General features: G+C 42.5%; 1 protein-coding gene across 2 annotated transcripts in view; it reads left to right on the top strand.

Annotated features, from left to right (window-relative positions):
- The first annotated feature begins 2,461 nt into the window (after nt 1-2,461).
- Nucleotides 2,462-12,911, top strand: part of AXDND1 (axonemal dynein light chain domain containing 1) — a 116,323-nt gene continuing 105,873 nt past the window's right edge. For both annotated transcript variants that reach the window (XM_020984330.2, XM_020984327.2), the window contains exons 1-4: nt 2,462-2,538; nt 3,183-3,342; nt 7,825-8,000; nt 8,445-8,545. In XM_020984330.2, the coding sequence (XP_020839989.1) occupies nt 3,243-3,342; nt 7,825-8,000; nt 8,445-8,545 (377 nt within the window). In that variant the 5' untranslated portion in view covers nt 2,462-2,538; nt 3,183-3,242. The remainder of the gene's footprint in view (nt 2,539-3,182; nt 3,343-7,824; nt 8,001-8,444; nt 8,546-12,911) is intronic.

Here is a 12,911-nt window from a genome sequence, read left to right as displayed (position 1 = left end):
CATAGAGGCTCCAGTATCTGGAGGGGATGGGAGTTCGAGGAGGAGGAGGATGGGTCACTAGGGACAAAGTTCACTGAATTCACCAACTGGCTGGAGACCAAGAGGCACCTCTTTGGATTGAGAGCTGGACCTGATGTCAGGAAGACCTGATTTCAAATCCAGCTGTTCACCCTAATCCACTGGAGAAGGAAATGGCAAACTACCCCAATATCTTTGCCAAGAAAAGTTAGATTGAGCAATGACTCAACAACTACCACCAGAACTTTAAAGGGATCAAAGATATGTTCTTAAGCAACTCCTGAGAGCACATCTTTTGCTTCTCCAGCCTGTGTCTGGAATCTCTAGGAAACCAAAAAGACAAGTAGACTGGATATGTAAAATGGCAGTAGCATTGTAATAATAACACCAATTAGCATTTATGTAGTGCTTTAAGGTTTGCAAACAGCTTTACAAATATCTTATTTGAACCCTCCATTTTACAGATGAGGTGCAGAGATTTGTTAAGTGCTTGACCAGGCTCACAGAGCTAATTAGTTTCTGAGGCCAGATTAGTAGATCTTGACAATGGAACCAAGAGTTGTCAATTGAGATCCAGGTTCACAACGTAGGGATTCTTGGATTCCATACCCCTAGAATTCTCAGTCTCTCACTACCCATAGGCAGTCTGTTGCAGCTAAAAGGCCTGTTGATTTTACCTTTGCTCCATCTCTCAAATACACCCCCTTCTCTCCTCTGACACTGGCACCACTCTAGTGCAGGCCCTTTTCACCTGATCCTTGGATTATTGCAATAGTTGCTGGTGGATCTGTCTGCCCCAAGTCTCTCCCCACTCCAGTCCATCCTTCTCCATTCTGCCACCAAAGTGATTTTCCTAAAACACAGATATGATCAAGTCATCCCCCTATTCAGTAAACTTCAATGGTTCCTTATCACTTCCAGGAACAAATACAAAATGCTCTGTTTCACATTCAAAGCCCTTCATAACCTAATTCCTTCCTACCTTTCCAGTCTTGCATCTGACTTCCCTATGACAAATATTATTTGATCCAGTGACACTGATCTGGCTGTTCCACTAACAAGACGCTTCAATTCGACTTGGCATTTTCTCTGTCTCCCATACCTGGAACATTCTCCCTCCTTCTATCTGACTGCTGACCTCCCTGGCTTCCTTTAAGTCTCCACTGAAATCCTACCTACTACAGGTCTTCGCCAACATCTCTTAATTCCAGAGCCTCCCCTCTGTTAATTATTTCCTATTTATGGTTGGATTTATATATCTGTTTACATGTCTTTATGGTTAGATGGTAAGTTCTTTGAGGATAGAGGCTTTGTCCTTTTTTTGTGCCAGGGCCTGGCACATAATACATAATAGGTTCTTAATATAATTTATTATATTTGGGATACAAAAAAATAAACATTAAGCACCTACACAGTGCCAGGCACTGTGCTAAGCGCTGAGAGTACAAAAAAAGGTACAGACGGTCCCTGCCCACGAGGAGCTCACAATCTATAGATCTACTGCACCACCTACCTGCTCCTATTAGAAATCATTCATCTGTAGTAAAATATCAATTTTTCAAATCCTCTGGAACTTTAGAGACCTGATAGTTTTATTTTTTTTCTGCTTAACTTTAAACAAAACAAACGTTTCTTTAACAAAATATAATAAGTATTATCATTTGGTATTAACCACATTGGTCACAGCCAGAAAGGTTTAAATCCGAATTCTACCTTAAACACTTATTAGCTGTGTGGTCCTAGGCAAGTCCTTGAATCTGCCAGCCTGTTTCCTCATCAGTAAAAGGAGTACAATAGCACCTAACTTTTAGGGTTGTAGGGAGGATTAAATCAGCTATGTATGTATGTATGTATGTATGTATGTATGTATGTATGTAATGTATGTAAAGCGCTTTGCTAACCCTAAACGCTAATATAAATGTTGGCCACTATTATTGCCGTGGGGGCGGCGGGGGAGATAAATAGAAAATTGAGATTCTGCGTGGTTAACTGCCTTGCCCATGGTCATACGGTAAATATTAGAGATGGGATTTGAGCCCCAGTCCAGCTCAAATGCAGCATCTCATGTCCATGGGTCTATGTTTTAACTGATTCCCTGGTTCCCTCCTCGGTCTTTCACCCACGTGTCTGGATATATCTGGAGTAAATTTCACGGAAGACCAAATAAGGGATCTCTTTGTCTCATGCGCACTGGAGCCGTAATTCCTTGGAAGGAAGCTAAAGGGTCCCTTTTGTTGTCGAGGCAGGAGCCTTCTTGAAAACTTTAAAGTCTCTAGAAAGTTTTCCTATTCCTTTCTAGACTCTCCTGAAACGCCCCTATAAAGAGATATTTTAAATTCCAAAGAGGTTTGCTAGGGGGACACAAAAGCAAGCGTTTGAATTCCTCCCCTTCCGCTCAGGCTTCGGTGGAGACAGCCATTATTGACGGTTGCTAAGGTCGGGGGGGGGGGCGCGCCTTCGGTTTCTATGGCAACGATCTAGCGTCCATGGCGAAGTCCCTTGGACCAGTAGCGTTTGAGGGTAACGTGGTTGGAAGCAGGGAGGGGGGCGAGGGGAATTTTGCTATGGCTTTAGGTTTGCCTATGTTCTTGGGAGCTGGGGGCTGACGCTGCTCCTTCACATCCATCGTGGGAACCTTTCCTCCAACAGCCTGGACCCCTTCCTACCCGCTCCTAGCTCCGAGGTCCTTCCCTAGTTGAGTGGCTCGGACTTTTTTGGGGGCCGGGGATAGGACCAAGGCGGCGGGCAGGGGGGAATCCCGGCTCCAGCCCAGACAAGGGTGGGAGCCGAGCTCGCCCTCCCCCGCACCCTTTGGCAACCTCCCAGGAGTCAGGTTATCCAGCCTCGCTTTGAGAACCTCCTGTGAAAGGCTGGCGCTCATCCCTAGGCAGGATCATTTAGGCCCATAGGTGCCAGGGAACGACCAGAGGTTCTCGAGTCCATCCCCTTGGTTTGAGGAAAGCTAGCTCAGCAAGGTTAAGAAACTGGCCCAAGGTCACATAGTCAGTAAAAGGCAGAGCTGAGACTCCAACCCAGGTTCTTTGAGTTCAAATCCCAAGAGCCTTTCCCACTGGTCCACCAGGAACGCAGGCTGCAGTCTTTTCGTGTGCCCTTGTCACCTTAACTGTCACTTTGTCACTTTTTAATATTTTTCTCTCTCTTAGGACTGTGGTGGTAACTGGGAGTGGAAACACTGAATAAAAGAATAATAATTGTTACTCACCATGTCTAAAAGTAAAAAGTCTGGTTTATTGCCACCTGTCCAGCCCTCAACTTCTGGGAAAGAAGCTATGGACTTGAAGGCCACCAACCAAAAGGAGATAGGTAAAAAAACTCACCAAGGAAGCACAATTCTGTCCAGAGGTGGACAACGTTCCGTATTCACTTTCCCTCATTTGGGCTGGCTACATATCTAATACTTATATAACTGTTTTCTAATACCATGTTTAAATAAGGGTAAAAGAGTGATTCTTTTAATACATCGAAACACCTGCTTTCACCTTGTCTCATGACATTCATATAGCAAGTTTGGCTGTGTATCTGTTTTATTGCCAAGCCCTGTTTTATGTTCTGAATTAATCCTATTTTAAACAGCTTGTAGGTTAGGTTATATGAAAAATTAAATTCAATAAGTATTTATTAAGCACCTTCTATGTGCCAATCACTGAACAGGAGCAGGATAATATAGAGGAAAGAACACTAATTGTCTTGGGAATCGGAGGACTTGAGTTCAAATCACGATTCTGACTTTTACTACCTATATGACCTTGGGCAAGTCACTTAGACTCCCAGGGCCTCAGTTTCCTCATTTTTAAAATGAGGGGCTTGGACTGGATGGCTTCTAAAGTCCCATCATGCTCTAGATCTGTGATCCCCCGAGCTCGAGGAAGTTGAAGTCAGTCTAGGAGATAGTAAATGTATATACTCTAGAAATGTATAGATTTCTAGGGAATCTTGGGCTTTCTTTTTGGAGGGGGTGAGGCAGCTAAAGAGAGATCTGTGATTTCATTAGAATTGGAATCACTCAATGAGGAATCACTGTTAAGGCAGATAGGTGCATGCTCTGCATATTCTTATATAGCTGCTTGTGGCACTAAGAAGTTATGTTTGAGAAGTTATGTTAAGTCTGGATTGGGGAAGAAAGCGTGCAAACAACTGTATACATACAAGATACAATTTAGGGGCAGCTAGGTGGCACAGTGAATAGAGCACCAACCCTGGATTCAGGAGGACCCGAGTTCAAATCTGGCCTCAGACACTTATTAGCTGTGTGACCCTGGGCAAGTCACTTAATCCCATTGCCCAATCCCCCTCCCTCCCCAAAAAGATGCAGTTAACATGGAAAGATCATCTCCTGGTAAAGGCACTAGCAGGGGAAAGAGTGGTGCCTGGAAAAGTCATACATCCAGTGTTGGTCAGAACCCAGATCTTCCTCATTCCAAGGCTACCTCTCTAAAGCCTTGCTTAATTTTCTGTTTTCTATTTTTTTCTATTTATCTTTTTCTAAATGTTGTTAATATTTTCTTTGGCTTAATGCTATAATTCTTAAATAAATAAAAGCCTAAGCTATAGATAAAAAGTAAGGAGACTTTTCCTACTTCCAGATGCCAAAAGTTTACTCATACCACTACTCCTTATTGTTCTGGATGCATATTGTGCCACCAGTATCCATTTTCCCCTATTTTCACTGATAACAGAATTTGTTCCTAGCTCCTATAGAACAGATACTTGTTATTGATGGCCCCACTGAAAGATTTATCATGATCCAAATGTGATTTTTCTATATATGTAAGTTATTATTATGCATAGTCAAGGCAGTGGCTTTTTGGAGAGACATGTACCAAGAACTAGATCCAGTTCAAAACATTACAACCAGATCAAATTGATAAACTATCTCTGATTGAATGGCTTTCCAAATTCAAGCTTGTTAGATGATAACAATAAAAAATTTATGTCATTTGATACAGGCTTGTTTATAAGAAAAAAAAAGTGAGGAAGGGGAGGTCATAGATCGACCTGTTGCTTTGCTAATTGAAATCATGGGATCAAAGATTTAGAATAGGAAGGGAATTTAGAGGCCTTTTAGTCCAACCCTCCCCCATCCCCCACTTTCCAGGTGAGGAAAATGAGGACCAGGAAGGATAAGTGACTTGCCCAAGGCCACAAAGGCAGAATCAGTATTTGAACTCAAGGCCTCTTACATGAGCCATAGCCATATAGTCTGTTATTTCCTGATTCTGTGAAATAAACTGACACGGAGCTGTAAGAACATCTTATCTATAGCCAAACTGATTTATTCACTTCTCCCATGCCCTTCTTGTACTACCTTGTCTTAATTTTCCCCACAACTGCTAACTGTGAGTAGCCCCCAAGGCTGTGTCCTAGGCTCTCATCTCTTCATAACTATGCTGTTTCACTTTGTGATCTCTTCAGCTTGCATTGTTTCTATTATTGTCTCTGAACAGATAACTCTCCGTTCTACTAGTCCAGTCCTAACTTCTCTCCTCACCATCAGTATGGTATCTCCTGCTGCTCATTTCCAACTGGATGTCCCATACACATCTTCAACTCTACGTGTCCAGATGTGATCTTTCCTCCCAAATCCTTCACTCTTTCTAACTTCCAAGGCTTTGTCTTGGACTTCCTACTCTCTACTTGCTGACTGACCAACCATCTGTCTCCTGTGGTGATCTTATAAGAGTTCAATTATTATCTTTTTGCAAATGATTCCCAGGTCTAATACATACGGTCCTAACATCTCCTGAGCCCTCACATCATCACCTTTTGAACATCTTGAACCATATGTCTTGTAGATATCCCAAGCCCATCCTGTCCAAAACAAAGCTCATTACCTTTCACCCCAAACCTTCCCAGCTTCCAAACTTTCCTATTATGGTTGAGGGTACCACTATCCTTCCAAACACCCAGATCTACAACTTGGGTGACATCCTTGATTCCTCAGTTGTACTCACCCAGCTCCTGACATTGGGCCTTTTTCTTTTTTTTTCTTTTCTTTTCTTTTTTTTTTGAATCGGGCCTTTTTAGAAAAATGTATTTGTAGTTAACTCTTTGGTCGAAGTGTTGACAAGTCCTGGCATTCGTTTCTACCTTGGTGTCGTCTCTCATATGTATATCCCTCTCTCTGCCCTCCTGCTGCCTCCATCCTCATGGCCTCATCACCTTAATTTTAGATGACTGCAGTGACCTTTTGGTTATTCTCTTCATTCACTCAACGCTGCCAAAACGATCTTCCTAAAATTCCAGCCTGACTCTCTTGTTCCATAATCAGTAAACTCCAGTGGATCCCCCTTACCTCCAGGGTCATATAGAATCCTCGGTTTGGTTTTTAAAGCCTTTCACTACCTGGTATCCCCCTACCTTTCTAGTCTTCTAATACCTTACTGCCTTCTGTGAGCCCATGGCTCTAGTCTCTTTGCTGGTCCTTGAAGGAGAAACAGTTTCTGGACTCTGGCATTTTCCCCAGCTCTCCCCCATGGCTGAAATGCTTTCCTTCCTCACCTCCACCTCCCTGGCTTCTCTTCCTTCATTCAACTTTCAGCTCAGATTTCACTTTCTGCAGGAGACCTTTCCCCTGCTAGTGCCTTCACACAAGGATTATGTCTGGTATGTATGTATGTAGTAATTTGCGTGGCATCTCCCTATTTGATTGTGAGCACCTTGAAGTCAGGGACCATATAGTACTTATGCTTAGCTCACTGCCTGGTGCATAGTAAGTACTTAGAGCTTATTGATTGACATTCTTAGGATATATCCTTACCTAAGGAAATCTTCATGTATGGACATTTTATTCACTTTACATGCACAATTCCAAATTGCTTTCCAGAATAATGGTACCAATTCACCACTCCACCAACTATCTCTTAATTGCCAAATCTGCTGGCTTTTTTCAATTCTCATCTTTCTTTTATTATCTGCCCTTCATTTAACACTGTTGACTTCTCTTTCCTGAATATTCTCTCCTTTCTTGGTTTTCTTGACACTACTCTTCTGGTTCTTTTACCTGTCTGTCTACTTTTTCTCAGTGTCCTTTGCTGGTTCGCTATCCATATCATGTCCGGATTTAATGTGAATGTTCTCCTGGGCCTTTTTCTTAGTCTATACTCTCTTGTAGTCCAAACAGGTACATTGGGTTTAATTGTGGTCTTTGATGATTCATATTCATTTCTATAAGTCCAGCTCTATTCTGTCCCCTGAGAAGTCCCACATTACCAATTGACTATTGGACATTTCATTTTAACAGATGAGAAATCTGAACCTCACAGACTTACACAGCTTTAAGTGGCAGAATTAGGGCCAAAAGAGAGATTTTTAAACTAATGATCCATTTGCTTTTCTGTGCCACAGGTTCTTTTGCATACTTATGTTATTTTCAACTGTCTGTCTAGAAGTAGTGATTCTGTCTGTGAAGTCAGCAGCAGCATTCATTTTAGAGAACTCATTTCGGTGGTTGTTTTTCAGTCAAGTGGATTTTAAGATCTGTCCACCAATTAGAGATAAGATGTTCTTCCCATCTTTTTTTAAAATAAATTTTGTTTTTATATTGCCTAACTTTTCCCCTATATTCTTTCCTCCGAAAGAGCTGTCTCATATAACAAATAATTTCTTTTAAAAGGAAGATGAAAAAAAATCAATGTATTGAAAAAAATCTGACAGCAGTATGCAACATTCAACATCTTGGGATCCTTCACCTCTGCCCAGTATTAGGTTCCACTTTTGTAAAAATATGAGCTTTTTGTTTTCCCCTGCCCACGACACCAGCAACTTTTCTCTCCAACTACTTTCTAGCGGTCTCAGCGGGGGATGAGAAATCCAGCGCTTTGGTCTGCTCCCAGCAAACCCAGCTGCAGTGTGATTTCATCCCGGAGGAAATTATTCTGTCTCTGACCAACGCAGCCTATGCCTGCGGTTGCCCTGAATCTTTACTACCCCCCAAGAAAGTCAAAACTATCAAAGAAATGAAGGTAGGTGAGGTTGGGAGCATTTCAGCTTCTGACATGGGGCCGGCTTAGAAAAATATATTTGTAAATAACTCTTTGGGTAGAAATCTATGAACTTTCCCTAAAAGGTCGAGGCCCCTAGGCAAATGAATGAATGAAACTTGCCCTCTGTCATTCTCATTAACCTGTTTTAATGTGAATTGACTGAAATGGCTGATTTCTGGGGTTTTGCCCTCTTATGTAATAATTCCTAGATAACCGTGATCTGTGTTTAACCCTACGGGACCACAGTAGCTAGATAATCCTCATGTTTGCTGCTTCCCCACGGCCCCGTACGCTTTCATTCAATAAGGTGAGCAATGATACAATGTAACCTGTTTGCTCTGGATTTGAGCCAAGTAGCTGTGTCTGGTTTTCATGTGACACGCGCGCCCTCTGCTGAGCTGCGGTCTATCTGTTTCTCTTTAGCCCGGCATGCGCTCGACGAACGGTGTTTGGCATCACCCAGGACGGAGGAACAAATTCAGATACCTGACAGATAACCCCATCTCGTTCACGGGAGCTGGAAGGTAAAGGGAGAGTGAATGAGGGAACGGGAAGGATGTAGAAGAGACTTTTTATTTTTGCTAGACCTGTGATTGCATCGGCCTGGGGAGCCCCCAGGGAGGAACTTTCTCTACCAATGCAGACCAACACTTTGTCAGCATCTTACTGTTCACCGAAGGCTCTGCTAATTGGATGAGCCTCGAACCAGCCGCCATGTGTCCGAGGGGGGCTTTGAACCCAAAACTTTCCGACCTCTATCCGATATGCCACACCATGTGTGCCTCTGGAAGAGACTTAGTGTGTGTCATTTTTCTTATTCTTTTCCACACCCATAGACTTGATGCTCAATTAATAATCATAGCTAGCATTCATATAGTTCCTACTATGTGCCAGGTACGGTGCTTGGCACTTTGCAAATATCACTTCATTTGATTCTCACAACAACCCTGGGAAGTAGTTGCTCTTATGATCCCCATTTTACAGTGGAGGAAACTGAGGCTGAGAGGTTAAGTGATTTGCCTTGGGAATACACAGCTGGTAAATATCTGAGGCTTTATCTGAACTCGGATCTGCCTGACTCCAGACCCAGTGCACAATCCACCCAGCTACTGCTAATAAAACTCTGTGTGGGTTTCTGGGAAGGGTAAAAATGGGAAATCATAAAATGTTAGAATTGGACATTTTCTTGGTTATTCTCAATAGGATCATAGATTTAGAGCAGAAGGGACCTTGGATGTCAACTAGTCCAATCAGAGAGGCAAACTGAAGCTTAGAGAGATTAAGCAATCTTTGAGAAATAGAACAGGTAGTAAGTGGCAGAGCTAGGATTTGAACCCAGGTCCTTGGTTTCCATCTGTGGAATTTTTTCCCCTGCACTATACCACCCTATCCCCACAACCTGAAGAAGGAAAGTAGCAGCTTTTCTTGGGCTTCATATCATCAACAACAAACATTAAGAACAAATGCTCTGCTTTGCCCCTCACACTGCTGTTGGACAAGGTGGGGCCAAATATCACATCTAGTACAGAGAAAAGGCTCTAAAATAGACTCGGTATAAGAAGAGGGGAGGAGTAAACCAGTTATTTCTAGAATCTGTTCAATCTTTTGTTTTCCTCAAAGTGCACTCTAGTTATCTATCAGTCTTAATTCAAATCAGCAGAAATTTCCTAGACCCTATTTTAAGAATAACAACAATATCACCTTATGTTTCCATGGCAATCTATGGTTTTCAAAGCTTTTTTTTTATTTGGCTCTCACAAGAACACATTGCAGTCCACAAGGCTGAGTCCACTTTAATTATCCATAATTTGCAGAGGAGGAAATGGAGCCTCAGAGAGACCAGGTGGCTTGCTCATTGTCTAGATACACACTGTGTTAAACTCTTTTCTTTGGGGGTGGACCAAAGTTCAAGGGTTTGTAGAGTTCCATATAACTGAGATTTTTTCCCCTGTGTTTGTGTGTCTGTGGGATTGCAGAGAAGGTCATAGAGGTAGTGATGTTTCTAATCCCACTGCAGGAAAGTACCAAGACTTTTTATACTTCTTGGTATGTAATTGTTCTGGGGTTATTTTGGGGTGGCGGCAAAGGGCTTACGTGCTGCTTTTCCTTTCTAGGTGCTAGCATTATTCTTAAGTTCATTATCCTTCTGAACATTCCAAGTTTTTCAGGACTTGGGTCTTCTGTGATCATTCAAAAGTTTTATGCTTTCTGACTGTGGCTTACAACATGGTCACTGGGTCATTTTTTTAAGTACTTCCCTACGCTATCCTCATTTACAAAGCTGGAGGGATGTGAGTTAGAGGATTGATAGTCAAGCGGCTTCACAGTTGGCAAATGGCCAGAGCCAAGGAATAACCAGTGTTCTTTGGGGTCATCAGATCCCCAGGGATTGTGCTTGGCCTTTTGTTGTTGTGGATATAGCAATAATAACATACATCTGTATAGTGCTTAAAAATTTGCAAAATACTTTACATTTCAATAGAATGCATGATTGTTAACATTTTTAAGTCACACAAAGCTGGACAAAAGATAGCTAACATTTTGGGTATGTAGCCTGTAGATTCCCAACTCTACCTATACAGCCCTAACCTCTCTGCTGACCTCTGCTCTCAAATCTCCAATTACCTTTCAGATATCCTCAACTGAATGTCCAGTAGAGATCTTACCCAACATGTCCAAAACCACACTCATTATTTTCCTCCTTAAGCCCTCCCAATTCTCCTATTACTGTAGAGGGCAATACCATCCTCCCAGGCCCTCAGGCTCACAACCTAGGAGTCATCCTGGATTCCTCACTGTCTCTCTCTCTTTTTAAATTAATTTATTTTTAGTTTTCAACAATCACTTCCATAAGCTTTCGAGTTTTAAATTTTCTCCCTCTCCCTCTTAGCCTCCCTCCCCAATCTGGTATGTGTATATACGTTACTTTTAAACATGTATACATTCCTTTAAAACATATTTTAAACATATTTTCACATTAGTCATGTTGTAAAGAAGAATTAGAACCAATAGGAGGAACCATAAGAAAGAGGAAGCAAAACAAAACAGAAGGAAAAAAACCCCAAAGAACAAGTAGTATGCTTCGATCTGCATTCAAACTCCATAGTTCTTTCTCTGGACATGGATAGCATTTTCCAAGACCTTTGGAGATGTCTTAGATCCTTGTATTGCTGGGAAAGGTTAAGTTTATCAATGTTAGTCATCGCACAATGTGGCTGTTATTATGTACAAAGTCCTCTTGGTTCTGCTCACTTTACTCAGCATCAGTCCATACAAGTCTTTCCAGGTTTTTCTGAAGTCAGCCTGTTCATCATTTCTTATAGCACAATAGTAGTCCATTACATTTGTATACCACAGCTTGTTCAGCCACTCTCCAGTTGATGGACATCCCCTCAATTTCCAATTCTTTGCCACCACAGAAAGAGCTGCTATAAATATTTTTGAACATGCCTCACTGTCTCTTATCCCCCACATCCAAGCTGTTGCCAAGGCCTTTTGAATTCACCTCTGCAACATTTCTCACATACTTCCCCTTCTCTTCTCTGACACTGCCCCCACTCTGGTGCAGACCCTCACCACCTCAATTCTGGATTATTACAATAAACCGCTTGTGGGTCTACTTGCTTCAAGTCTCTCTCCCCACTCCAATCCATCCTTCATTCAGCCACCAAAGTCATTTTCCTAAAGCACAGGTCTAACCATGTCAACGCCCCTCCTCCCCCCAACTCAGTAAACTCCAATGACTCCCTCTTGCCTTCAGGATTAAATACAAAAATGCTCTGTTTGGTGTTCCAAGCCCTTCATAACCTAATCCCCTTCTTTTTACACTTTGCTCTTGCACATTCTATAGGAAGCCTTTCCCAACCCTTCTTATTTCTACTGCCTTCCCTTTCTTAATTATTTCCTATTTGTCCTGAATATGGCTTGTTTGTATGTAGTTTTTGCTTGTTGTCTCCCTGTTAGATTGTGAGCTTCTTGAGGGCAGGGACTGTCTTTTGCCTCTTTTTGTATCCCCTGCACTTAGCATGGTGCCTGGCACATAATAGACTGACCAACAGTAGGCGGTTCTTTGGAAAACAAAGCTGGTTGGCTGGTCCTCACCCTCTTTTCACTTCCTCTCCCTTCTGAAAAGGGGTTGAGCAGAATCCTTCCAAACCGTGCCCGTCTCTGATCCCTCCCTTTGGATTTGGGCAAGGCCTTCCCTTTGACCACCATCTTTTTCTCCCTTTCATCCCCCTCCTTTAGTATGAGGCTCTTGTATGGGGAGGGGGGAATGGAGATGTTTGGTTTTTTTAGTCCCCCCCCCACTAGTACCTGCTCTCACTCACTGCACAATGTCTTGTGTGTATGAGTTTGTTACATGCTATTTTCATTATTAGAATGCGAACATCTTGAGGGCAGAGACTTTTGTTTTGCCTTTCTTTGCATTCCAAGTGCTTGCCGGAGAAAGTGCTCAATAAATGCATGTTGCCTCATAGGCTGCAACAGATGGTGACTAGTTGAAAGAACTGGGGGTGCTTCACCTTTGTGAGAGAAGACCTAGAATGTCGTAGAAGTCTTCAAATATTAGAAAGACAGCTGTGTGGAGTCTGTGTGCCCCAGAGGCAAGCCTAGGACCAATGGGCAGAAGATTCAGAGATAGATGTAGTCTTGATGTAAGGGCTACCTGCCAGCTGTGTGACTCTGGGCAAGTCACTTCACCCTGTTTGCCTCAGTTTCCTCATCTGTAAAGTGAGCTGGAGAAGGAAATGGCAAACCACCCCAGTATCTTTGCCAAGAAAGCCCCAAATGGGGTCATGAAGAGTCAGACGTGACTGAAACGACTGAGCAATACAAGGGCAACCCTCCTTGGAGCTGTTCAAAAGGTGTCATACACTGCCTTTAGGAAGT

This window comes from Phascolarctos cinereus, unplaced genomic scaffold (genome assembly GCF_003287225.1).
Source record: "Phascolarctos cinereus isolate Bilbo 61053 unplaced genomic scaffold, phaCin_HiC Scaffold_5;HRSCAF=322, whole genome shotgun sequence".
In the NCBI taxonomy this organism is placed as follows: domain Eukaryota; kingdom Metazoa; phylum Chordata; class Mammalia; order Diprotodontia; family Phascolarctidae; genus Phascolarctos; species Phascolarctos cinereus.
This window is presented reverse-complemented; position numbering and strand designations above follow the sequence as displayed.